This window comes from Chamaea fasciata, unplaced genomic scaffold (genome assembly GCF_029207755.1).
Source record: "Chamaea fasciata isolate MVZ Bird 193981 ecotype frontalis unplaced genomic scaffold, bChaFas1.0.hap1 SCAF_1, whole genome shotgun sequence".
Taxonomy (NCBI): domain Eukaryota; kingdom Metazoa; phylum Chordata; class Aves; order Passeriformes; family Sylviidae; genus Chamaea; species Chamaea fasciata.
In genome coordinates, this window is record NW_027094086.1 from 99,824,664 (window position 1) to 99,851,772 (window position 27,109).

General features: G+C 40.0%; 1 protein-coding gene across 1 annotated transcript in view; it reads left to right on the forward strand.

Annotated features, from left to right (window-relative positions):
• GLI3 (GLI family zinc finger 3) overlaps positions 1-27,109 on the forward strand; it is a 207,568-nt gene that overhangs the window by 61,811 nt on the left and 118,648 nt on the right. The window contains exon 3 of the mRNA XM_066190814.1: positions 3,480-3,722. Coding sequence (XP_066046911.1) covers positions 3,480-3,722 — 243 coding nt within the window. The remainder of the gene's footprint in view (positions 1-3,479; positions 3,723-27,109) is intronic.

Sequence of the window (27,109 nt, forward strand, 5' to 3'; positions counted from 1 at the left end):
CTTCTAACATGTGTCTCTGGCTATTGGCTTGTTAAGTCAGAGAAAGGGGCTATGTGAAGAAAGAGAAGCTTATGCAGATTGCTCTTGGGCATGATTGCTTTTTTCTTATTTAACCCTTCACTCTTACACTGGCAAAAGGTGAGAGGAATTATACTGGAGTTGGTGGGTTGCTACCAACTTCATCTTTCACTTTGGCATTTGTCTCTTTGCAACATTTTAATAAATCAGATGTTTCTTTTTGACCCTAAAGCTGGCCGCTTCTAAAACGTGAGCAGAGCAGTAACAGAACAGTCCTTGCTTATTTGGCTGTAAAACCCCTGTAGCAGATGCTGCTGGGGAAGTGGGCTGTTTGCTTACATTTTTGCTTTAGAATCCCACTTGTTGCCATGGTGGACAGTGTGTTTCTGTCAATAATTTGGCCTGGCACGCCTTGCCCGCACTTACTCTTGAAACTTTATTGAACGCTTCAGTTGAACCAGAACAGGATTAGACAGCTTTCCCCTTTTGGGACGCTGGAGTGGCTCGCCTGCCGTGAGAGTCGGCAGCTGTACTGCAAGAGGAGTTTCCCGCTCGGCGCTGGGGGAGCTCCTGCAAACTACTTGGCTCTTAGTGTCCTGGAGCGTGGGTGCTGTCAAATTTCTCATCTGCCCCCTACCACAAGCAACCCAGTGGTGTGAACTCTTTGTTTAGTGAGCTGTTTGGCAGATTAATAAGCCTTATTATTGCAAAAATGCCATGTTTAGTTAAATACTTCTGGCGCAATTTTTGTGTGGCAGAAAACATACAGACACTTTTGACTTGTAATGGCAAATGGCAATAACTTCATCATGGGGAGAGAGATCGTTAATGCAGAAGGAAAAATAGTATTTTTTTTTCTCAAGTAGCCAAAAAAGGGAAAAGCTTATTAAAACAAGCCGTATTTTTCCTTTAGTTTCTAAGTTACTGAAAGTAGGTTTTGAATTTCATTCAGCAATTAGGAAAATCAGCCTTTTCCATGACAGTCACTAGTACCTTGATTCATGACACATGCATGTTTTGAGAAGAAAACTATGAAAGTGGAGCCTGCAGTCAGATGTCAGCTTCTTGGTGTATCCCAGCATGGCAGTTTTAACAAATATTATCTTTATATGGAAGAGTAAAAGAACTGAAAACCTATCTGATCATCTGAGTGATTATGCAGCCCCACAAATCACTCTAGCGTTCTTCTTTCCGAACTGCTGTAGCACTGGTTAGCCTGCTCTATTTAAGAGTCTGTCAGAATTTTGAATGGAGTGTAATACCCTATTTTTATAGGAGTTTACATCTCATCAGTGAAAGTTCACTCTAGGTTGAAATTTAACATTAAAGACTCTGGCTGAAGAGAAACCTGATGGAAAATATATCTTTGGGGTGATTTATGTTGTTTTTTTTTTTAAGTTATACAAGCGGGTTTCTAAAAACCTCATATAAGTTTTAAAGTTTTAGTCCCCAATTTGCAGTTCTCTAACTAAAATCAGCTTCAGTGTAAAAAAGTTGAAACCTTAAACCCTGCTAATCCAGAGCAGGGACCAGTGCCTGTGCATATTAATAAAAAGTAGAAAAGGGCAAAGGGTTTAAACTCTGTAATGTTGTTGTCTATTTCCATTAACTCTTTCTCCTCAGACCAAACCCTGGAAAAGCTCTGTATGTAGAATTACTGGCTGTAAAAAGAATTCCATCCCTGGAAGATGCTGATAAGTCAGCAAACCCTGATTGCTTCAATACTTGGAGATAGAAAAGTAATTAGATGCTCAATAGGCTATGCTGCTGAGTTTTTGTGTTGTTGCTACTTGCGGGGAGAGGGGATAGGGAAAAAACTGGTTAGCATTTCATTCAAAGCAGTGGTGTAGCTAGTTTAAACATATAATGGCCAAGTATCTCTATGTACAAAACCTGTTTCTAATCTAATTCATATAAAGGCTCATAGGTTAAGTTGCACTGGTGTCAGGGTTGCTGAAAGTAGTCACCTGGTGAATTGCTGTCTGCTGCTTTTGCTGTGTGAGCAAGTACACCAGGGAAAGGTACAAGTGAAAACTTAGCCCTGACCTCAAATCTCTGACAACTGAAGTGCAATCTCAGTGCTGGTGTCAGTCATTCTTACTTGCATGTGGGCTGCATGTAAGAGCATTTTAGTTTTATTTCCTAAGGATGTTTCCATTTCCTTTTCTAGTTACCATTTTATGCCTAGGATTTAATAATTTGAGATTCCTTGTGTACTTCTAGAACTGCAGAGCAAGTTTGAAATGAAGAGTCTTTATCAGTACGTCTTCAAGATGTATTGGTGTGCACTTGCTTGTGCAGCGTGGTTGATGGAACAAGGCTGTACCTGGAGCATTGGTTTTGGCCAAGGATTACAGCCAGCAAGCAATCATGCTTGTTTAAAGAAACATCTCTATTTTAAACCAATGATGGAACTGAAGAAGAGTGCTTACATTACAGACTTTTGTACCTAGCAAAGCCTCTCTGCCACGTGGAATGTGTGAAATGTACTTAGGAACATTAGGCATCTTGATTTTGAGGAGCAGAACCATTTTGTCTGGTTTTTGAAGGGTGTGTATAGTCCTTAGAGCGACTAGAGGTTAAAATTCATGTGGGAGCAGCGAGTTGTTGTAGCACCTATTCCTGGAGCTGTCTGCAAGGAAGGCTGGTAGAGCCGTGGTCAGGAGGCTCTTTTCCCCTTACCAGTGCTACCACAGGCCTAGAGGCTTATTCTAGACTAGGGCTTGGGTTTGACCCACTTAGTTACTATTTTTTCCCCCTGCTTTTTCTTCCCCCTTTTTCATTAAGACTTTGTGGCTTTGTTTGTGTGGATATGGGAAAAAGAAGTAGGGGGAGTACTCAGCCATCCTGCGCAGGCACGCAGTGTGGTGATACTGTCAGAGCAGGTGGCCTTGTTTGTGCCTGCCTGACGCTGCTGGTCGTGTATCTTAAGCAGTTGCACCCATTTTGTTGTTGCCCACCTTGGTTCTGATCACTGCCAACCTCCCTGCAAGGTTTCAGCCCTTCACACAGGCAAAACCCAGGGACCTGAAGCTGGGCTGCAGAGCTGTGGTGGGTGACTGGGCATGATTTAGGCCCAGCTGGTGGGGTTCATCATCTCCTCTGTGTGACAAATCATTTCTTGACTCCCCATCAGGGAGCTCCCATCCTCCTTGTCCCGAAGTCAGGGAAACAGCAAGCCTCTGTCTGTTCCTGCACAATTGATAGCCCCGCTGGTAGGAGCATCAGTGCATGGGTGACGATGATCTACTGCTCCGCTGCTGCCAGCTCTGAATGGGCAAGCATCCCCAGACCATCCCTCACAGCCACACAGGCACCTCCTGTCACAAACTTACACCAGGAGGAGGAGGAGGGCAGCGGGGGGAGAAGTTTTCTTTATTGTATTTGCTATAAATGGGCTAAAAGTGTCTGTCTCTCTTTTTTCTTCCCTTCTCTCTTTCTTCTCTCTCATTTTTTTACAGAGGATGAAAGTCCTGGGCAGACCTATCACAGAGAGAGAAGGAACGCGATCACAATGCAGCCGCAGGGTGGGCAAGGCCTTGGCAAGATCAGTGAAGAGCCTTCCACGTCGAGTGAGGAAAGGGCCTCATTAATCAAGAAGGAGATCCATGGATCTATATCACACCTTCCCGAACCTTCCGTACCTTACCGCGGGACGCTCTTTACCATGGACCCCCGAAATGGTTACATGGACCCTCATTACCGTGAGTATAGATTGCTGGCTCATTTGGGGATGCAGAGATAGAAAGCTGTCAAATTCAATGTGATTTTGTCACTTTGCATCGTCCCCAGGGAGAGCTGCTTTATCTAGAGGGAGTGGTTTTTATGGTAAATGCAATCTCCTTTTTCCCTGAAGTTAAAAGCCAGGGTGCAGTTGCACTGCAGCTAGAAATTATTGCGGGCCTCTGCAAAGCGACTTCCACAGGACATCTCATCTGTTGCTAATCCTTCTCGGCCATCCAGGGTTGTGTTTTGCTCCACCTCCTTAACACATGAAGAAAAATGGGTCTCATTATAGAAAGCAGAGAAGGAAAATGAAACAGGCCTTAAAAATCCCCCTTTTAAAACAATGTTAAACTATGTTATTGAGAGGAAGAAGGACTGTGCCCTGTACACTGAGAATTTGGGGAATTGGAAGGCTTATTTTTGTGCTTTGGGACTCTTTGTTTTGTTTTGGAGGGTTTTTTTAGACACTCATGAGTGTGTTTGAGAATGCAGGCTTGATGGAGTGGGTTTGCCATTTTCTTTCCCATCTATAGTTCCCTGAAGTTGTTAGGGGGAGAACTAAAGGTAAATGGTTTCAACTTCTAAATTCCTGTGCAGGCATTAATAAAAAAATAAGAAATTAACTGACACTTGAACACAGATGTGGAGTGGATTTCTCCACAGGCAAAGTATGAAGGAGTTAAGCAATTTTTTTCATCTGTTTCTAGTTTACCAAAAAAGAGAAAAAAGATCGTTTAGTTGTGTAGTAATGAAGTACATCTTGAGGTGTCAAGGCTTGTGCCTTTTGATTATAGATTTATCACCCAGTCAGGATACAGATTTGCCATTTAACCTTTCAGTCTCCAATTCCAGATGATAGGCTTAATACCCACAAAGAGAGAGCAGTCTGCATTGGTTTTTGGTGGGGTTTTTTTTTTTTTTTTTTTTTTTCTTAACGTCATTCAGAAATTTTAGTGTTTTAAGGCAAAAGGTCATTAGCCAGACGACTGATTAGTGAGGACAGCTGATTAGTGCATGTTTTTTTGCTAAAGAAAGTGCCAGGGATAAAAGCTAATTTTTTATCCCTTCATTAGTCGGGTTAGCAGCAAAGGGGAATGTTCACTCATCAGGGTACAGATCAAAGTATGTCTTGCACAACCTTAAATCTCACCAACCTCCTTTAAAAAAAAAAAAAGAAAAAGAGCCTGATGGTTAATATGGATGGAGGTATTATGAGAAAACGAATACTTGTTGTCTGTATAGTTCAGATTGGTATTTAGGGAAAAAGTTTGCTTTTAAGCTTTTGAGCTCTTTTGCAGTGTAGTCAGTTGGTTTTTGTACACGCTCCTCTCCTGCTCCAACTCTCCGGGAGAGTTACTCATCTCTCTGTTGAGGAGCATGTGCTGCAGCGCACCAGCGGCAGACTCCTGCCAGAGAGGCATGAATGTGCAATCCAAACGGCCACTCATGAGCAGCAGTGCATACAAGTATTACCTCGGGGCTTGGAAGCACCATTCCTAGCTTCTGGTGCTAGGAATTTGTTTTAAAACAAATGCCAAATCCAGCATGAAAGAAACGCAACAAAACAAACTAGTATTATTGTGGAAGCAAAGTAGCTTCTCCGTTTGTAGGCAGTACAGCTGAGGAGAAGTTAAATGTGGGACAAAAACAACCCTCAAACAACAAACCTTATGCTGAATTTAGTGGGGTAGATTGCCATTTTGACCATCTGTCCAGCTGCCAGCTCACCCCTTAAATCTTGTTCAAGGTGTTACTGAAATTACTGAAGGTTCAGACAGAAGAAAAAGATCTGGTCAGTCAGGATGTGCCTGAGTGGTTTGCAATGAGTTTATTTTGGTTTATTTTCTCAAATTCACCTTTTGACAAGAGTTACCAAGATTTAGTGAAGCTACTGTGTCTGTATTGTGACCATTAATGCTAGCTAGTTAGGCTGTGTGGACAGCTAGAAAAACATTGATGTCAGAAGTTGAGAGAACACCAGAAGTTACCCACCATACGACAGTAAAGAAACAGGAGACGAGTTAATTTTAAATGAGCAACAAAATCATAAAGCAGAAATCTAAGTCAGAAAGTATCAGGTGGACAGACCTGCTTCCCTCTCCTGTAATGAGTAGTACATAATGTATTCACTGATTTATAAAGTCCCTCCAGCTATTAATGTCATAAAAAGAGCCATCGTGCTTTTATTTACCTTTAATAGCTTTGATACAGAGAGACAACTAAAAAGACAAATGTCTAGTTAGATTTATAGGAAAGCAGACAGTCTTACTGAAATTTTCATAGTAATTGTATCATTTATATATGTAAGATATGCTTTCATCAGAGTGGCAGTTGTATTCAGGGTGACACTTTCAGTGGTCCATATGAAGAAGGCTGAATAATGTAAACTGTAGCAACAGGTAAAGAACCAGAGAGGCTATTGTTTTTCTTTCTTAATTTCTTGCCAGTTTTGCTGGGCATATGAATAGAAAATGTTTTAATTCAACATAGTCAGATGTGTAAACATTCACAGTAATTTCTTTGTTTCCCTGTGGTTGGAAAATACAGACTTTTCAAGATGCCTAATTTGTGCTTCTATTTATACCCACTTTGTATTTAAAAGTGTGGGCAGGCTTCCTGTAACACAGGGAAAGGGAGCATATTTTTTTGAAGAAAGACATCCGGATATTTTTATGACAAAAAAGAAAAAAGAGTGTTTAAGACAGTTGTGTGTGGAAAGTATGTCCCTTCCATGAGTTTCAGTTATTAGAAACAACTTGAATGCTTTGCATTTTTACATGTAAATATGTATGTGTCTGTTTGTGCATTGTGGGATTTTTTTTGTTTTAATTTTTTTATAATAAAATGGCTGATGTTGTAAATGTTGGTAATAATAGTTACCATAAATGTGGAATAAATCTCTCATTGAGGGGGAGTTTGCTCTCCTGCAGAGTGTGGGTAGGAATAATGGTTGTGTTTCAAGTGAACTAGCTTTTCAAACAGCTGGAATGAAACATGCTATGGAGCTGGCAGCCCTTCTGCACCGCCAGAGAGCCCCTCAACCATTTAACAACTGAGAATGTGAATGCTCACATGTCCCATGCTCAGCTTACAGCCTTCTATCCTCCAACAGATAAAATGGAAAACACAGGCCTAAAACAGAAATTCTTCTTTTCTTTCTTTTTTGTTATGGATTTCTTAACCACTATTTAAACACAGCTCACAAAGGAAGAGGGGGATGCTTTTTTTGTTCATTTAAGTTCTTAAAAACTTCTTAAACTTTTTCTTTAAAAAGGCTTTAGGACAGATGACAGAAGTGCTGGAGTTAGCTCCTTTTCTTTGTTGAGGAGAGCAGTTACTGACCTTAATCACAGTGTTTCTTAAAAGGATTTAAAATCCTGAGTTTCTTAGACACTAATTCCAGTGGTCGTTGGAGCCCCTTGTTAATGTAAATTCCATCTCTAGAGTTGGGGCTGAGGCAGGGAAGATGGGGATAGCAACTTGCCTTTGTCATTCTCTTCCACAGTTTTAATTTTCATATAGATTTATGGCAGTGCTAAGACTGCCTGTCTCACAAGTCATTCCTCATGGAAAAAATGAATCATTCCTGGTGTAAACACTTTGATTTGAAGCATACTGTTGATATTCTTCCCTGGGTTACACAGCTCGTCTGAAAGAATTGTTAGTACCTAATTAGCAAAACGTGAAGAATTATCTTAAGTAAAACACAGTGACAGATCACTTGGCTCTGATCCAAAAATTTATATATACAGGAATGTATGGCCCTTGCAGGATTCCCTTTGCCGTTAATCACTTCATCTCAAAGAGATTGCACTAGCTAAAAGCAGGAACTTACTCCTTCCTTTTTTTTTTCCCTTTCCTTTCCTTTTTTCCCCCTCTTCTTACCAAGGATTTATTTTGCTGGTTTTAAAGCTTCTGTATTCATCTGGGGAAGTGGGAACTGCTTATTGCACATTTCATAGGATTAGCCCTCCAAATATTGATTGCCCTCAGTTCCCACTGTCTGTTCTTGGACTTAGCTTTTTAAGGACTGGGCCTTGCATTACTGCCCGAGTTAGATTACCCAGTGTTAGTGTCACCTCAAAATCAATTTGCAACATGAACAAAAGACCCATCAAGGAAAAAAGAGTGCTGGTTCACTAGGTGCACTTGGTCATTTACAAGTTTTAATTTCTGTTGACAAGAACTCCCCTTTCTTCCTATCCCCATAGGAAAGGAAAAGGGAATGTGGAGAAAAAAAATAAGGGAATTGGATTCTGTTTCTAAAAATGCAAACTGTTTACTGGAAACAGTGTTTTAAAATGCAGTAACTGGAGAGCAATGACTTTTCATGGCAGCGAGTGAACCACAGTGGCCAGCTGTGTGTGGCACATTTGACAGTGAAAGCAGTCCGGGTCACCACCAGCAGATGGGCTCTTGGAAAGGGCCTATGGAGGGGTAGGTGGTGACCTTCTTCGTCATCTCCCTGGCATAATTTGGGACTCAGGAGAGACAACCTCTGGATAGCCCCAAAGCAGGCACTTTTCTTACCTCACCTCTAATTTCCCAGTGTCTTTGAGTGACAGGAGACCAGGACAGCTTTTTGTAGAGTTTCTACCTCGCCCAGTTGAACAGTGGTAGGAGAATGTCAGTGGAGAATCCTTGTAGAGGTTTAGGGTCAGAGTCTTTAAATACATTTAGGTGCTCTTCAATTTCAAGCTGAGTTTGGCCTCTGAGAATCTCGGTCCTACTTCAACTCTGCAGCATTTTTCTTAAGCAATCTAGTAACAAAACTCTCTACTGACAGTGATTTATAGAGTGGTTTCTAAATGTTGTCAAGTAGGAGTAGTTGAAAAAAGTAAAATCTAAAGCTTTTAATAGAAATCCCAAGGAAAAAAAACTGTTAGAAAAATGAATGTCAGACTGCTCATGTCAGCTGAGCAGCTGAAGTGTGAGTCTTTAAAAAAATTAGCATGTTTGCAAAAACATTTTTAGGATTAAAAGTCCAAACTATAATAATCTCTTTCAGTACCATCCAACAAAAAACATTACTGTTCTCAAATTCAGACTTACTATCAGAGGCAACTTCAGTGTGAAATTTAGGAAGGTGCTGCAGACCTTGTAAGCTTAGCAGCTTATAAATTGAAATAGCTTCTCCAAGATGCCTTCCAAACCTCCAGCGTTGTTTTTGAAACTGCTCATTACAAGTACTCCTGCCTATTTCTCTGGAGGCCTGTGAAATCAGCACTGTCTCTTTGAGAGCCCTGGAGTTGCTGCCTCTGGGTGATGGTCTCATTTGGAAGTAACAATGGCACCTGTAGATCTACAGTATGTAGATATGTTCTTCCTTCTTATGCATTTTTTCTCTCCTCAGCATGAGACAGACTCCAGAACTGCCAATATCTGGAAAGCTTTGAAGTGTAGTGTGATTAAGTGATTGAAAGGTGATCTTGAAGGTTTGGGTGATTTTTTTTGTTTGTTTGTTTTGGTGTTTGTTTGGTTTTTGTTGTTGTTGTGGGCGTTTTTGTTTGTTTTGATGGTTTTTGTGGTTTTTTCTTTTGTTTTTGGTTTGGTTTGGTTTTTTTTGTTTGGTTTGATTTGGTAGAATAGAATGTTTGAGATTTCCTATTTCTAAATAAGAAATAAGGAACTATAGAAATTATTTCTAGCCCTATAATTCAATTATTTCTAGCCCTATAATTCTCTTGGGCTTCATTCTAAAAATGTTTTGAGAAGCACATTAAAATGTTCTATCAATCTTTCCTTGTTTTGAAGTTCAAGTGCATCTAAGGAAGCTGGGGTGAGGTTTTATGTGGTTTCTTTTTTTTTTTTAAGAACAGGGAAGATGAAGACAGGATAAATGCAAAAACATTGCTCTAATGGATTTGATTTGTTTTTTTCAGCTAAAGCTTTTTGAGTATAGCTACTTTACAGTATGTATTTGTTGTATACTGCCTTTGTGGAAAGAGACAGAGTTCATTGCTCAGAGCCACAGAATCATGGTTAAGAACTGTGAAGAAGAAATAATGTAATCCATCTCTTGAACATCAAGACAGATCAGCTGTCCCTAAATCAGGAGAGAGTGAAAGGCTTCTTCAAAGTACATGGACATTTATCACAATGCTTTTAAAACAGAAGGTCTGTAGTGGATTTGGGCTGATCTTGTGTACCTGCAGTGTAACTGCTGTGGCATCAGCAACTGGAAGGTGGGGAAAAATGGGAGATGGTTCTCTTGCATTGGTGTTCTCTCTGGTCAGTGTTACTAGAGGGAATTTAGTTGCCTAAGTAGAGATTGGAGCTTGAGTGCCATTTTCATGCCCATGAGTGTGGACCCAATATTTTCTGAGCCTGAGAATTGCTAGCTCTTCCCAAGGGAAACTTTTCAACAGTTTTCTTTTTCCCAAAACAACCTTGTGTAAACAGTATTCCTTTCCCATAACAACAGGTGTTGTTTGCTATTTCTGTTACTTAGCCAGTGGGAGAGGTGTCAGTCCTATGGACCAATAACGTGTCTTCTTAGAGCAGCATGTTATAAAAGGGCTGAATGAATTGTAAATAAAGCCTTCTGATTTCTGCTGCCTTCTGACTGGAGTCAAGCATCTTTCTTTTGTGTCCTATTGCAACATCTTGTGAGGATCCTAAGTGGTGTGACTGCCAGGCTGGTCAACCCCTGTATCTTGGGTCGTATCTGTATGACTGGTCATATCTGTTAAATCTGTATGAATGTCTGGATATATCAGGAATCTAAGATGGCCCTATGTGTCTATATTAAGCCAGCAGAATCCTCAGTTGTTGTGTCTAAATGTAGAAAACAAACATTTAAATTCAGATTTTTTTGCTCCATCTCTGCTGTCATTCTCCAGCTTTTGTTAAGCAAAATGTAGCAATAATTAGATTGCAGAGTAGCTAATGTGTACAGATGCTCCTCTGTCATGATTCTCTTGTGTTAATTTTCTTTCATTCTGGGTGCTTGAGATCTGGATGTGCCCTATTTTTCATTGTTCTTGTCCCCTGGCCCTTGTGTGGGCATAGAAGGAGGGCACTGTGTCACAGGGGATGCCTCAGGTGGGCAGTACTGGGAGCGTGTGGGCACCATGGGCCTGCTCTCTGCATAGCATTGACCATGGACTTGTCAAGGGAGGATTTGAAAGGCAGCAGGGTCCCTGTTGTCAAAGTGCAGTTTCAAGCTTGTCCCATGGAAGTCTCTCAGTACTAGCCTCATGTTGGAGTCCAGGGTTGAACAGGCCTTTACTTTTATGACCATTTACATGCTTAAGTTCCAAAAACAATTTCAGGATCGCTAGCAGATAGAGCTTTATTCCTATTGATTGAGCTCAGTGCTTAGGAGGAGAGCCACTTAGCCATAGCCTCTACTTCCTTTTATTCACGCCTACCAGCACAATTAGCTTACTCTTAGTCTGGCTCTTTGCCTCTTAGCCTTGGTACTCACAGTACTCTCTAAACACACAGTACTCTCTAAACTCTTATTAAAACACTGCTCAAATTACTTAAAACTGGGGCTCTTGAGCTTGCTGAGTGGATTACATCTGAGTCTGGAGATCATGTCAGGAATGGTTATCCCTTCAGTCAGACTTATACTGGCTACCTTTATTGATTTCGGATAATACAGTTTACAGCCAAGGTAGCAACCACCAGTGCAGGGAAGCAGTATTATCCTCAGTATTGATGTATTCATAGCTATGTTTTAAAGAGTACAGCCGCTGTGTTGCCATGTGGTCATTGGTATGTATGGTGGTGGGTACACAGAAGCAGGAAAGGCAATATGTGCATGGGAATGTATATACGTATCGGTTTGTACATCTTCATACTTCCTTTTAAAATTAAGAGTTATCACTTACAAAACAGTCTTTTGATTTTGCTTTCTTTCTGGGTTTTTTTTTTTATTGTCTTGCGGTTTTTTGGAGTTCAAAACATACAGCTCACCACATAACAAAATCGCATTCTTACCTCAATTATACTTCTTTTGTATTTTCACACTGAATAAGGTAGTATAGAGGGTCCCCCATTGTTTATTTCTAGTTTCCCTTTCACATTTCAGTGCTGCCCTGAGCCATCATTTTTCCCAAACAGTTGGATGTTGCTGGTCTAGAACCCAATGAATTCAATGAATCAACAGCTGCTGGCTTCAATAAAATTCGAAATAATCCCCAGTTGCCTTCGATTCTACCCTTTTATCTTACCTGTTCGCCATACTAGTTGTAATTTAAAACCATAATTCCCAAGAATCTATGTTACCATTTTGCAGATGAGGAGCTGAACATTGTTATTCTTCTGTCTGCAGTCCCCATTGGAGTAGCCAGTGGTAACAAGCCAGAAGTAATGGCATATGAAATATTTCAAAATAAATGGCTGATTATGGTAACAGCTGAGTGTAACACCATAGTAAGTGTTGAAGCAAATAACTAATGAGTTAAAATGTATTGAATTAAATTTCATTCCAGCATGTCAGACTCCTTAGTGTGTAAAGGTACTGAATTTGATTTGTATGTTGGTGTTTGTTTTTTTTTTTTTTTCACTAGCCTATATACAGATACAACTTAATGAAAGCTTCAAGCTTAGGCCTTGGTAGACATTGTTGAAATGGATTTGGGTTACTTGGATGAATGAAATTTGGATCAAGGCCTGTATTAGGTATAAACATTGGTTGCTCACTTTACCAGGATGGACCAGCAAGGTACAGTGATAGGAAGCTGTTGGCACTGAAGCTGTTTTTCATGCTGGACGATATTTGAATTGGCATTAACACCACTGATCTAAGAGTGCTGTTAACAATAAAATTGGTGCCAGGCATCAAAAACATTAATTACTGCTACAATAGGAGTGGATTTCTTTTTTCTTTTAACTAGGAGAGAAAACAGGAGCGCTAATCATACATCGCTAGCTAATTATTGAGCTGCCCAGTATTTGGGTTGTTTGATTTGGAAAGCCTGATGTGTGTCTTGCTCATCTAAGTCCTTACACTGCTTGAGACTGGCAACGGCTGTGGTCTGTGCTTTTTTTCACTCTTACAAGTTTTCAGTTAACTTTTTTTGGGTTTTTTTTAATTTAAACACATAGAGCAAACTGAAAGAAACCCCTTTAAATAAAGGCTAAAGGCCTGATTTGGCTTCATATGATCCCACAGAATAAATTAAAAACCTGAATGAAGCACAGAATGCTGGCCTGCGAAAATGTTTCTGCTTCTTGTGGGGAAATAGCACATTTCTTCAAAGTCAGTAGTTACTTATCAGATTAACACACATCTGGTGTTTAGTACTGCCATTCATTCTTTGTGCATTGTAAACCAGGGTCAGGGAGGACAAGGGCAGCTGTGGTGCTTCTCCCCATTGATTGAGTTTTGTGTGTATTCTGCTCTGAAAAGGCAGTCTGTACAGGTGGGTTAAAGCATGCTGTGTCTCTGTGTTTTAAGCAGCCTCCCTGTCAGAAGGTTTTTGGTAGATAATCTGTGGGAATGTTGCCTGTGTTGCTTTCACATGTGGGGCTTGCCTGGTCTTGCAGGTCCTGCTGGACCAGAGGCTTGTTGGGCCAGTTGCTGCTGAGGCTGGCAAAATGCAAGGTTGTTGTGCTTTAGTGTGAGGGAATGGCTTCTGGGCTGCCTTTAAGAAGTGATGTAGATATGGATACTGTTTGTTATGGTTACACAAGGTATTGGCACAGCTCTCTGATGAGGACGCTCATCTGAAATAGTGTGCTCTGCGGTCTGTTGAGAAATGACTTTTGTATTTTCCTTATGGGAGCCTGGTGCTTAGCCTGGCATTGCTCTGTGGTCATGGAGCACAATACCCTGTTGTGGGAATTGTTATATAGATGGGAAAAAGCCATCTTCAAATTCCTTCTGAGCATGCCTCAAGGCCACTTTGCCAGTAGGTCTTGGCTCCAGAAGATGCCAGGGTCTACTCAGTGTTTTCCGTGTAATGCCTTTTTTTTTTTAACTTATTCAGACTCTGTATCTGCTCATTGTTTGCTGCAGTCTTTCACGGAGCCTAGCTCATCTGTTTGGTTTAGAGTCTTGCCATTAATATGGTTGGTTGAATTTTTCCAGCTGTGATTTCCTAGGGAGCTTCAAAAGCCCTCAAGAAGGATGCTTTCTCTTCCTGCTTCCATCCTGCTGCATATTGCTTCCATGAGTCCCACCTAACTGCAACGGATGACATCCTTTTATTTTGTCAGTGTGGGGAACTGAGAGGCGCTGCAGGCAGCAATCCTCTTCAGCCTAGATACATTTTGCTTCTTGTTCTTCTGACAGTGCCATTTTAGAAGAAAAGGACTTACAAAATAGTCCAGAATTAACTGAGTGCAAAAGTAGGAAAGCAGAGGTGTGAATTGTAGCAGTATTCTTCCTCAGCCCAGCCTTTTTAGAACCACGGTGACTTGTATATTATGGCTTCTAGCTATGAGATAAAAATCTGATGATATTCCCCTGAATTTATCTTCAGCTCTGTAACTCTGGCTGATCCTACTGCAAGTACATGTCACCAAGTCGGCATGAGTGTGGTTGCCAGAGCATCAGTGGTTAGAAACCAACAAATGTGCAACATTTGAGGTGGAGCCAAATCCCTTCCTGGGAGCTGGGTGTAATACTTTATGTCGGTGTAGGCATGTGTCTCAGGTAGAAGACCTGCTGTTTTATTTGAAGTGGCCAATTCATTTTCTGTTAATCTAGGATGATTTTGGCACTGTATGGTGGACAATGGTATTAAAGGCTATTGGTGCACAACATGGGATTCATATATATACTGCAATAATTTGGTGTTTTCTCTGAGGTTTGGTGCTTCCTGGTTATTTTCCTGCTCATTTTTGTAATGTGATTTTTTGTATACTTCTGTATTATGAACCTTTTGGTTTTTTTAAGCTATCTCTGATATGCAGCTTTCATATCTTGGCTCCCAGCAATGTTGAACCTCATTTTAAAGTCCCTTCGTGTAAAAGCCATCTAGTTATAACTCTCAAAAATAAGAGGCTTGTCTCCTGAGGACAGCTCCATATTGCGGGTGAAGTATAATCCTTAACATTGTTTTTTTGCTTTCAAATAGCTGGGGACAGTAAGTCAAGGAGTGAGAACTCCCTTTGTTTCATGTAGTGTTCGTTGCAGGGAAAGAATGTAACAGAGCAGAAAATAAAGAAAGACATGAAAGACTCTCAGCTCAAGGAGGTCAGATCCATCACAGGCTTAGCATTGCCTTCAAAGATGTCTGGGACAGGTGGCAGTTCAAGACAATCAGAGGAGAAGCATCCGTTAGTGCTGAGATAAGGGATTCTTGCAGAATCCTGCTATCTGGTCCCAGTTTGCTTTGATGTAACTCTGCTAGGGATGACTTCTGGGAGCAGCTACTGCTTCCCTCCGTGATAGGCTGCTGTTGTTCAGCCTTTTAAGGTCTCATTACAGTGGCCCTTGAGGATTAATCCTCTTTAAGGTTTACATGGGAATGGCTTTGTCTGAAGGCCCAGCCAGGGACCTCACTACCACCTGTACAAAGCATTATTGTATTCTTTCATTCTATTTTTTTAAGTGGCTCATATTTAACAGTATTTGACAGAAAGTAAAGCCAAACATCTTGCCTTTTTTTACTTCCCTCTTTGGCTATTACTGAGTTTTTGTTGAGCACAGCTTGAGCAGTCCTTTGCAGACACTGAACCATTAACAGTAAATTGTACGCTTCCGGTTACTCAGCCTGCTGGTTTTGGCTGTCTTTCTTCTTCTTTTCTTTCCTTGTCCTCACCCCCCTTTCTGCTTCTAAAAGGAGGGGAGTGATGATGTTTGGCTTCAGAATCAGAAATCATCTTTTTGCTGGTTTATTCCCATGCCTGCGCTGGTGGATTTTGCATTAGTGAAAAATTGCTGTTCTGCTCAGTGTTCAAGGTATGGGAATGTTGTCAAGTATCAGCATTAATTTATTAAAAGAACACATCGGCACTTTATAAGGTTTTGTTTATGAAAATACATTTGCCACTTAGAAATTACAAAGCTTGTTTTTGCTGAAATTCCCACTCGTGGGAATCATACCTGGTTTTGGACATGTAGTAGCAGGCAAGTGCCTTCTAGCTCCCCAATACATTCCATTCTTGGTATTGTTTCTGTGTAGCTCTTTTCCAGATCTGCCTCCTGAAGATGGGAAAAAGGCATGCATCCTTGATGCCAAAGAAAGGAAAGTTACTCTGACCTGGAGTCTCTTTTCCCGGTGTCATTCACTGTTTCCCTAATTGAACTAAGTGTTACAAAGTCACTTGCATACTGTAAGTTCAAGATGGCGGCTGAAGTAAGAAGACTGACAAAGTTTCTGCTGAAAACAGTATCCATGATCCTGACAAGTGAAAGTAAAGTTACTGTTCTGAGGGTAATAAATAGTTTAAAGGGACTCATGTCTATGTTGCAGTGGAAGTCCTTAAGTTAGTGCTTCTGAATCTGTATCGAGCATCTTGATGGCCTTAATTCAAATTATTATGACGAGTGATAGTGTAGTTTAGTTTTTTTTTAAAAAAAGCAACAAACCATTTCTACCTAGAAAACTCAGCAATTGCTATAAGTTGAATCCTTTTGGTTTAAAGTAATGAGTTGTACATAGTTGCCTACAGAATAACTTGTCATGACTTACGTAGTGATTCTACTTTATGAATAAAAGGCAAGCAAAACAGCACCTTCATAAGCCTTCTGGGTTTCGTTTTGAGCATTCTGTTTGGAAGTTATCTGGTATGTTAAAGAGTGCTTGTAATGTATGTGTAGCAGATTAGTTTTCTTTATATATAAAAATACTGTAGGAAACCCTATAGCTAATACTGGCTATTTAAAACTGTATGGTGCCATTATAGCCATGAATGTGTCTGTTACCTTAGTACACTGCACAAAATTTAAAATTAGTGCATGTGTTTAATTTTTACTGTGTTTGCGACGATCGTTAAATTCTGCTCATACAATTTCATTTCCTGTTAGCTCATTCTGAGAGGGTGGAAGGATGAGAGAAGCAGAAACTAAGGAAAAAAAAATACTAACTCAAATAAAGGTATTGAAAAGTCATGATGTAAGGTGCTGTAAATTCCTTCAAGAAGACCTGTTGTCTGAAGAAATACAGGTATATTCTTTGCAGCCTAACTTTATATAAATCAGACAAGTGTGCCATTTTATGCACATGTAATCAAGTGCTGTAGCTGCAGTCTTGATGCACACATTGAATATGTTTATAAATAAAATATTGTATACTTACTGTCTCTAAGCTGCAAATACTTTGAAGAACATGATGTTAAATTTCTGTTCACTTTCTTCAATTTCATGTTAGAGCTAGTTGTCAGCAGTTTGGACTTCTGTGGAACTAATCTGAAGGTTGCTGCTTCATTTCTGAGTTCATAAAACACGAGGAATGTGAAGTTCTTTTGAAAACTGGCAGTGCTAGGTTTTACTGAATTGGATGGCTATTGTGTAATTTCAGCGTAAAGTTGTCATTATGAGGCATCTTTTCAAACTGAATGTCAACTGCACTGCAGTTTTAACAGTGTTTCATCACAGAGTTCAGTGTTTTTCAAGTGAAAAAATGTACTTGACAACACCAAACCGAGTTGTGACCTCTTCTCTAAATAGCTCTGGCTTCTTTTTCACTGAAACACAAATGGACAGAAAAAAGGGGAGGACTGATTTCAGACAGCTTGTTGGGAGTGTGATGCTGTGGTCCAGAGTTTCAATTGCACAGTCTATAATGAGGCAAGAAATGGACAGGGCTTCCTTCTGGGCCCTGGCCTGGCTCCTGGGGCTTGTCTTTATCCAGGTAAGAAATGATGTTTCTTGGAGATGAAGTGAAATGACTGGCTGTTGCACTGTTAATGCATACACCATGGGAACATTTACTAATAATAGTATTAGTGTTTTCTAAACAACAGAAGTAACTAGGTGTCAGTGGCAGTTAGCCCATCCTGGCAGTTCAAAATGTAAGGTTCAGCCATTTTTTCATTGTGAGAGTAAAACAATCTATGCAAATGAAAACGTGGGTGTTTGTTTTCAGTTTTTCTTCCTGTTGTGACATAAAGCAAAAATACAGTATTTGACTGATGCTGTTCAGTTGTACCATCATGGAAAACTTAACCCCTGAAAAAGAAGTTTCCAGAAAGTTTTAATGGGCTAAAAATAGGGTTTTGTAAGACATTATATAAATCCAGTGCAGCAGGTGCTACCCAAATCTCTCCCTATATATGCGTAAAAATACATATACATGTGTGTGCATATATATATATTTGTATTATATATGTTAAAAATTCATTTGCAGCCTTGGGGCTTTATGCCTCTCATGAGTCTGAAATTTTTCAATAGTAGTAAATTCTGCATTCTATATTATTAGCAGTGGAATCTTACTTTTTTTTTTTCCTACAAAAGAACAAAATTGTAGTCAAAACTGATCTCACACTAACACATGTAGAGTGGACTAGGAGTTGTTCAAAGTCCAACGGTTATACCACAGTGTCTTCATTTGTATTTAGAAAATATGTAACAACCTGAAGATTCAAAAAAGCAATACAGCAGAAGTGTGTGTATTAAGTATTTTATTTATTTATTTACATACACAGATGCCCTAAGCTGCTGTTGTTAGCACATATAAATTACTTTCAGAGGTGGCTGTAGCAATTGTAGTTGCTAGCCCTGTAAGAAGAAACATATACTCAAAAAATCTGTTAAAAGCAATGTGATCTAAGAACTTTAGGAATTCACCTCAGTTAAGTTTCTTCGGTGAATTTTAGCTGCCAAGTGTTGTGTTAAACACTAAGTAAAGATTCAAATCATATTAACAGAGAGGTTGATTAGGAACAAAAAAACTGGATGGTTTTTCAAATTGTCTTCTGACAGAGCCTGTTAGAGTCTCCCTGTGCATGATTATTTCTTTGGCCTTGTTTTTCTGTCAAAGTAATCTAGAGTTTTCTCCTTATTTTCTGTGAAGCCTTGTGCACTCTCCCTTATCTTTCGATATTAATCTCCTCATCATGCTTAAATATGCACAAGATCATTAATTTTCCTAACTGCTCTGTATACTTTTTTCCTGACCCTTGTCTCCCAGAGCTGGAGCTGCTTTGGATTTATTGATCTGTCTTCTGTTTGTGCTAAGAGAAAAATCCTCAAAACTTAGGCCATTTCTGTGGATTCTGTTCTGTTGGATCCTGTCCTGAACTTGCATGTGATGCAAAGCCTTTCATCTTGGAAAAGGCAGGATGACTGTGGCCTGTAACATCTAGCAAGGACCTGAAAATGGGTATCAGATCAGAATCAAAATGTTACTCAAGCAGCTCTGACAGAGTTTGGACATTCAGCAGGTGTCCAGTCATTTCCCTCTTGTCTAAACACTGTGCAGCTTTAGAGGAATGTCCAAGTCTTGGATGTCAGGTGGGCAGCAGGAATTTTCTGTGGTGGGTGCTGCAGTGTGAAACACTGCCCTTGGCTCTGCACGTAGGCAGAACTCATTCAATAAAGCTGTGGTTGTTGTGTAGAGCAAACAAACTGATTTTGGATTAATTAGGGATGAAATCCCACCACACTTATACAGCTGAAGGCTTTCTAGTGTATTCAGGATTAGGTTTTCTGATTTTAAAACTAGAACACAGATGAAGTACTTCTAAAAATAGCTTGATTAGAAGTGATTTCTTTTTGGAATTTGATCTACTGTCTATTTTGCTGTCTCGTGCTACATAGTTTTTCAAGGTGCAGCTTTGGTGAGTGGAAAAAGAAAGTAACTTTTTCCATCTGCTCATGCAAGCAGTTTTCTAAGACAGTAAAGGAGTTGTAAAACACGGTTTGTCACAAAGTCAATATAGAACAGTGACTAGTTGAGAATGTTTTTTCATTACTGACCCACTTTTTCTTTTTTTTCTGAAAAATGAACGAAACTCTAGGATTGATTAAGAAAGGCCTCATGTTGTGTAGCAGCTGACAGGCAGACAGTTGGAGATTTGTTGGAGATCTCCAAGTAAGTTTGTGGCAAAGCCACAAATAAAAATCTTTGTCTAGTGTGCTATGCTCATGCTTTACTAATTAACTAGAAAAACTTTCAAAGTGCATTCAGATCTCTCTCCCTAGTCTGGGTTTCAAGTTGGATAACTTTTTTTAACCCTTTATTTTTTAGATGCCTTTTCAAAGTGTTGTTTGTCACAATTTTTTCACCTGAAGCTTAAAAACTGAGATTGGGACTGTAATTTGAGGGTTGATTATTGTTTGGGCTGTAAACATTGCTTCAAGAACTGGAGTCAACCTACAGCTTGATGCACCTATGCAAGTAAATGGCTGAATTTTACGAAGTTCTGTGCATCGAGAAGTTTTTCTGGAAGATCTTTGGGGCTTGGTAATTTGAAAATGAAGAGTGTTTTCTCTAACTCACTCCTAAGGTCTAAGTTAGAGTTCTAATTTCTAAAATTCTTGGTCCTAGTTTCTTGTCTTGAAGTTGGATATCTTAGTGTGTGTTTTGCCAGTAACCAAGGTGAATATGGACTGTGCTGTAATGTATGTGGTTGATTTTGCTTCACAATGAAAGTGCAGATGATGTCAAGTGTTCAGTGAGTGCATCAGGTCTCAGAGGAGCAATTATCAGCCTGGCCAGCTCTACTCATACCTAGATATTTTACATGATGGATTCCTATTTTTCCCCACTTAGTGAAGAAGGTTTCTGTGGTGGTTTTGTTTTGTTTCTTTAGTTGGTTTTCTTAATTATTTTTTAATTAAAAATAATCTTAAGCTTATTGTCATTGCAGTGTACTCTTGTCCTTGTAACCTACAAATTACACATTGTACACAAACCGTCTCTTATAGTTGAGTATTGGCTTAATTGTCCCTGAGATGGTATTCTCATGCAATAAGGCTAAAACTCTGCATATCCCAACAGAAGAAAAAAAAAGCAAAGGAACTTGGACACAGAAGGTAGTGTAGTGACCTCATGGGGAAACTCCCTAATGAAAACACTCATTTTAATAGCCAGTTACAGTTACTAAATGACAACAGTGGAATTAACCTGTCTCATAGTTTATACAATCCTTGCACTTATAAATGTGCAAATTAATAGTTAAGGCTGTCATAAATCTTACACTACCCTCATAGTAAATAAGCACATTTTTCTTTAAACTACATTAACTCAACCCCAAGTTGAAATTTTCATTTTGTAGTAAAAGGAGACAGACTAAATTTGGACTCTGGGTTGGAAAACCCCAGTGCTGCTCTTGTAACTGTAATGTCCAATACTAAGAATTACACAGAAATCATGTATGAAAGATTACTAAAACTGATATATTATGCTAAGTACTTACTAATGATCTGTTACTCAGGACCCCAAATAGTAGTCACAAGCGATTACATTTTTACCAAAATCTGTGTTATAAACATATCCTTTTGAACTTCATACAGAATTGTACAGGAAAATACTTTTCTTTATATTTTGAAGTCCTAAACAGAAATGTTTCTTTCAAATAAATTTACAAAACAGAGAATGTGCTCTCTTAAAGCAGTTTGATAAGGTGATATAATGCAGTTGTAAAATTACATCAGTTTAGGCCATGACAGTAAGTTCAGGTAGGTGGATAAGTTACGTCACAAGGGTTATCAACTCCAACCCTTAAGTGAATGGCCCAGACAGGGATTGAACCCACAGCCTTGGTGTTCTAGCACCACTCCAAACAACTGAGCTAATCCCAGAGCCCCCTTATCTGATGAGGATACGTGGACAGAGTCAGATTTTGTCTGCAGCTGCAGACAAATTTAAAAACCCTACTTTAAATTGGTAGGGTTTTTAAAGTGATATGTGAGCTAGGTAGGCTTTTGTCACCCAGCAAGGTTAAACAGACTTTTAAAATGCTGTGTTTGGAATAGGCAGTTTCGAAATAATCATTGAGTGGAACAAATCTGGGTATCCCTGGCACTCTCCAAAAGCATATACTGCTATAACTTCTCGAGATGTTCCTTTTGTTAGGAAACCTTTGGAAAGCAAATGGCTTTCAAGTTGCCTTGAACTTTAACAAAATTTTTAGAGACATAGATACCGTGAAGTAAGATCCTGATCTTCCAAACACCCCACCTGTGTTGGAGTTCAATGAGGGTACCCCAGGGACAAGTAAATGTGTTGATAGTTTGTGCCATATTCCTGCTCACTGGGTGATCTCCAAAGCAACTAGTGCTCCAGCCCAGTAAGACTTAACCAGTGCTGGCTGAACCAAGACCTCAGCATAAATTAAACTGACTATTGTTTCAAAGCATGAACCTGCAGAGTGTGTAGGGGCTAATAAAATAAATGTGTTTTCTGTATGTAGCAAGAAACACCAAAGATATCTAATAGTGAGGTTAAGTATCCAGATTTTTTGTTCTTTATAATAGAAGAGGTGGGAGTACTGTTCATTGGGAGAAATTACAGTATTTATTTAATTACAGAGATAGGATTTGTGTGCATTTTAACATACATAAACAGCAGGCATTATTCAGTAATCCTGATTTTCTTGCCCTCTTCCCCTAGTCCTCATGTCTGGAAAGAATAAAGTAAAAATAGCAAAACAAACCTTCATTACGACCTTGCAATAAGAGCCTAGGAAGGGTGTAAGGAGCACTACTGTGCTGATATGTTTTAATAAATATTAGTTTACTGCATACCACAATAGAGAGTAAATACATGCAATTACTTGCAAATTTCTTCAGTGTTTGTACTTAAAAATCTCTGCCTAAATCTTCCCAGCTGGGAGTTAGTCTGGTCTTTTTGCTGTGGAAGCAAGGCTTTGTTCTCATGTTCAGCTTCGGCTCAGTCTGGAATAATTCAGAAACGTATTAGATAGATTGCTGCTCCCAAAAGGCATAATGAAATAACCTTCACTCCCAGCCTTAGGGAAATAAGCACACAATCAGGGTTTGGGCAGATTTCTCGATTAAACAAAGAACTAACTGTGCACAAATTGCTCCCTAACAGTTTGTAAAGAGTCCACTTTATAAATTTCTTGCAGATGTAAAGCTGATATTTTTAATCAGAATGGCAGGGCTGTTAAAGTTGAAATGTCTTCAACATTCTCCTTTTGCTCTATAATTAGTATCAGAAATATTTAGATTTAAAATGGAATTGGTAACACATCCTAGGTTATTTTTGATTTGTTTTGGGGAGTCAGTGAAATGCAATGTCAAACCTAGGCTAAAATCTCCACTTAATACATACAGTGAACTTAATCCATCTGGAATAGATTCAGGATAACTTGGTGCTGTCAATTTTTATTTTGTTTAATTTCATATGGTGTTCAGCAAAGGAATGAAAAGTTATTGCATTTAATGTTGTTGTGACTTAAGGTGTTCTCCAGTCAAATTATTCAATAAATCAAAATTAGGCTGTGGTTGTAGCTGCAAAGTGTTGTTTAGAATAGAATATTTAGGAGATTTTTGCAGGTTTTCATTGACTGAACAAGACGCATGTGTCATGCAAAAAGCATGCAGTATTTAGATGAATAGCTGTATTAGATGGCAAGTCTAGGGACTCAGTAAAGACAACTTCTTATTTTACTAGCCTTTATTTTTAGCTCAAAAGCTTCAGTGTAAAAGAAAATACCACTTGAGTGTCATTCTGATTCCTTACTGTTTATGTACAACCCTTGCTCTTATCATCTGAAACATCCCGATACATTTAAAAATACGTACCTATTTTCTGTACATTAGCTTGCCACTGATTACCTCAATCTTCAGCCAGTTAGATGGTTCAAAGTCTTGCTCTCACCTGAATGTGCAAGGATATTACTACAGTTCATGGAGAATGGCAGAGATTTTTAGGCAGTCTTTTCTGTGAAGCAGTGTTCCTGATCCTTATGCTGGTGTCTGTCTGCATCTCTGGCTGAAGTCGGTAGTCCTGCAGTCACAGAGCAGGGAGCAGAATCCATTCCCCAGTTTCCTGTGTCATGCTGAAGAGAAGCTGTGCTTGTATCAGCACAGCTTTCAGCAGATGCTGTTAGGTCCTGTTTCTACAAGCACAATGTTCAATTTCAATTTAAACAGACCAGATTTAACAAAAAAAAAAAAAAAGAAAAAAAGAAAAAAGAGGAAAAAAGTGAACTTTGATAAAAATGCATGCAGCTACTTGGCATGAAATTGTGCCATTCAGCTGCAGGAGTGCGCATCCAGCTGCTGCCTTGCGCGGTTCTGGGACACCAAAGGTACCAGTGCAGCCTGGGGAGCTTCTCCTGCCTGTCTGGGGCTGAGCTGAGTGTCCTGCCCCAGAGCATCATCTGCCCGCTGCTCTGCTCTGACAGTAAGTTACCAGCTGGGGAGGTTTTGACTTGGAGGTTCTTTGCAATGTTTTACTTTTTGCGGCTAATGTGTAAATTCTCATGCAGGCTCAGCTGGCCTGACATCACCTACTGCTTTCAAAACAAGTATGTGAGACATAAGCAGGAAGCCTGCTTGTGTGCTTTATTGCATCAATGACAGAATTGGAGTTCTAGAGTTGTGTAAGTTTAGGTGTGGTTTAGGTATGTGTTGCAGGGAGACAAACAAAAATATCTAAATGCATCCTCACTGAAGAATGGACTTGCCACATTTCTACATAAATACATAGCTTGTTTGTCTTGTTTATACTTTATGTGTGAAAACAGAAAAAAATTACTAAAATAGCTGTAGGGGAGATAAGTGAGAAAAAAAAAACAGGAATAGAAGCTCAGCTCTGTTTGGTCTGCTCACTGTGAAACAAGTCAGCTAAATGCTAACCAGCATCTTGAGCTAAAGAGAAAAAAAAAGACACAATTAAATTTACCAGGAAATTATCTTTTACTCTGTTTCATGTTTGACAGGACCTTCTGACAGCTTTTACCCATCAAGCAGATATGAAACACTGTCTAAACTACTTGTATTCTGATAACTGAACTCTGGGTTAGGAAATGAACTTTACAGTTCTAGTGGACATTTAATTAAGTACAGTGTCATTCTGCCAGTAGAGACTGTAACAATTGCTTGAGGTGCTCTGCTTTAATGCTGGAGAATCTGCAGTGGCATGTTGAACAGGAAGGCCCCAGCTTGGTTTTCTTTTAAAATTGTGCTTAAATGTATACTAGATAGACATTCATCACTTTAAACTGTACTGTAAATTAACATGTATAGCCTCTGAGATCATACACTTTCACAGAAGTGCTCTAATGAAACTTGGCAGCTTTCACCCCATAACATCATTTGTTCCATTCACTAGCAAATGCAGACCTTAAGCAAGTCAAAACTGTGCTCAGTAATGAGTTCCATTATTTTTCTTCATGTTTTTGGAGTCTCAAAAACCTCCTGTCCCGTGTCTTTACTTTACACTAAGTCAAAAAAGCATGACAGGCCTGCAGATGTGTCAAAACAACGCTTTCTCATGTACGATCCTGAGATGTTTGTCATTTGCTCTATCCTAGCATGGGACTTCAATTAGTATGAGTGACTTGTTGTCAGTAAGGAAGCTTTTTTCTCAAATCTGGTACATGAGCGGCTTGATGTACATGGATGCTGCTACACATACAGTTGCTTGGATGATTCTGTCATACTTTTGCATCCCTATTAATACTCATACAATGCTGACATGAAAACCAGGTGCCGAAGCAAGCTCATAGATATAACAGTTTTATTTGAATTAACTGTTTCTTCTGACCTCATGGAAAAGTGCATGCTCTATATCACAGACGCACCACTGGTGCTGGACTGAGGTGTGACTTGGTGAGAATTAGATGTTGTGAGGGGGAAGTGAGGTGAGTTGCTCAGTTTCAAGGTGGAATGTGGAGAATTTTACTTGACATGTTTGCTCCTCTGTGAAGGGAAACCAGCGTAGCTCAGTTTTGGCCATCTTAACCTATAGCAATGAGAGGGGAAAAAAAAAAGATGTAGGAAGAAAGAACCTTTTCTCTTGAAAACACTATGTACCAGGGAGAAAGTAAAGGAGCATCTTCATGCAGTTGGTCCCTTGTGTGAGCTGTGATGTCAGACCTGTCTCAGCTCTGAGCCCTGACTTGAGGTCACAGACAAGCAAGTTGGAGAGAGAATGGGCCTGCACCTTTGATTGATTTATACAGTCTTAGGGTTTCTGCTAAAGAGGACAGTCTAACTGCTCTGCCTAATTGTGTAGGCACCACTAATACGTAAAAGACATTAAAAAGCTGTGGGCTTGCATGTTTTCAAATTTTTTTTTTATGCTCTTGTAGGTAAATCTAATAAATTTAATGCCATTCATCTTCAAGATAAAAATAATCATGGCAGCAGTCACTTCTGCATAGAAAACAATTACTGGAATGCAGTCAGTACAGATCTTTTACCTTCTCCGAGCACACAGAATCACCCAGAATCACTAGGCTGGAAGAGACCTGCAAGATTGTAGAATCCAACCCAGCCCTGACACTTCAACTAAACCATGGCACTGAGTGCCACATCCAGTCTTTTTCTAAACACATCCAGATGTGGTGACTCCACCACCTCCGTGAGCAAACCATTCCAGTACTTTATCACCCTTTCCATGAAAAACATTTTCCTGATATCCAACCTAAATTTCCCTTGGCACAGCTTAAGACTGTGTCCTCTCGTTCCGTCATTTGCTTCCTGGAGAAAGACCAAGCCCCACCTGGCTACAACCACCTTTCAGGGAGTTGTAGAGAATTATAAGGTCACCTATGAGTCTCCTTTTCTCCAGGCTAAACAACCCCAGCTCCCTCAGTCGTTCCTCACAGGTCTTGTGTTCCAAGCCCCTCACCAGCCTTGTTGCCTCCTCTGGACACACTCAAGTGTCTCAACGTCCCTCCTAAACTGAGAGGCCAGAACTGGACACAGCACTCAAGGTGTGGCCTCGCCAGTGCCCAGTACAGGGGAAGAATGATCTCCCTGCTCCTGCTGGACACACTATTCCTGATACAGGCCAGGATGCTCTTGGCCTTCTTCGCCACCAGGACACACTGCTTGCTCATGTTCAGCTGCTGTCACCAGTACCCCCAGGTCCCTTTCTGCCTGGGCACTGTTCAGCCACAGCGTCCCCAGCCTGTAACATTGCAGGGGGATATTGTGGCCAAAGTGCAGAACTCAGCACCTGGACTTACTAAACTTCATCCGATTGGGCTGTGCCCATCCATCTAATCATTCCAGGTCTCTCTTCAGAGCCCTCCTATCTTCCAACAGATTGACACACGCTCCCAGCTCAGTGTCATCTCCATATTTGCTACTGAAAGGCTCAATATCCTCATCCATGTCATCAATAAAAATATTGAACAGAACTGGCCCCAGCACAGACCCCTGAGGGACACCACTGGTGACTGGCTGCCAGCTGGATGCAGCACTGTTCACCACCACACTCTGGGCCCAGCCATGCAGCCAGTTCTTAACCCAGCAAAGAGTGCTCCTGTCCAAGCCGTGGGCTGCCAGCTTTTCCAGGAGTATGCTGTGGGAGACAGT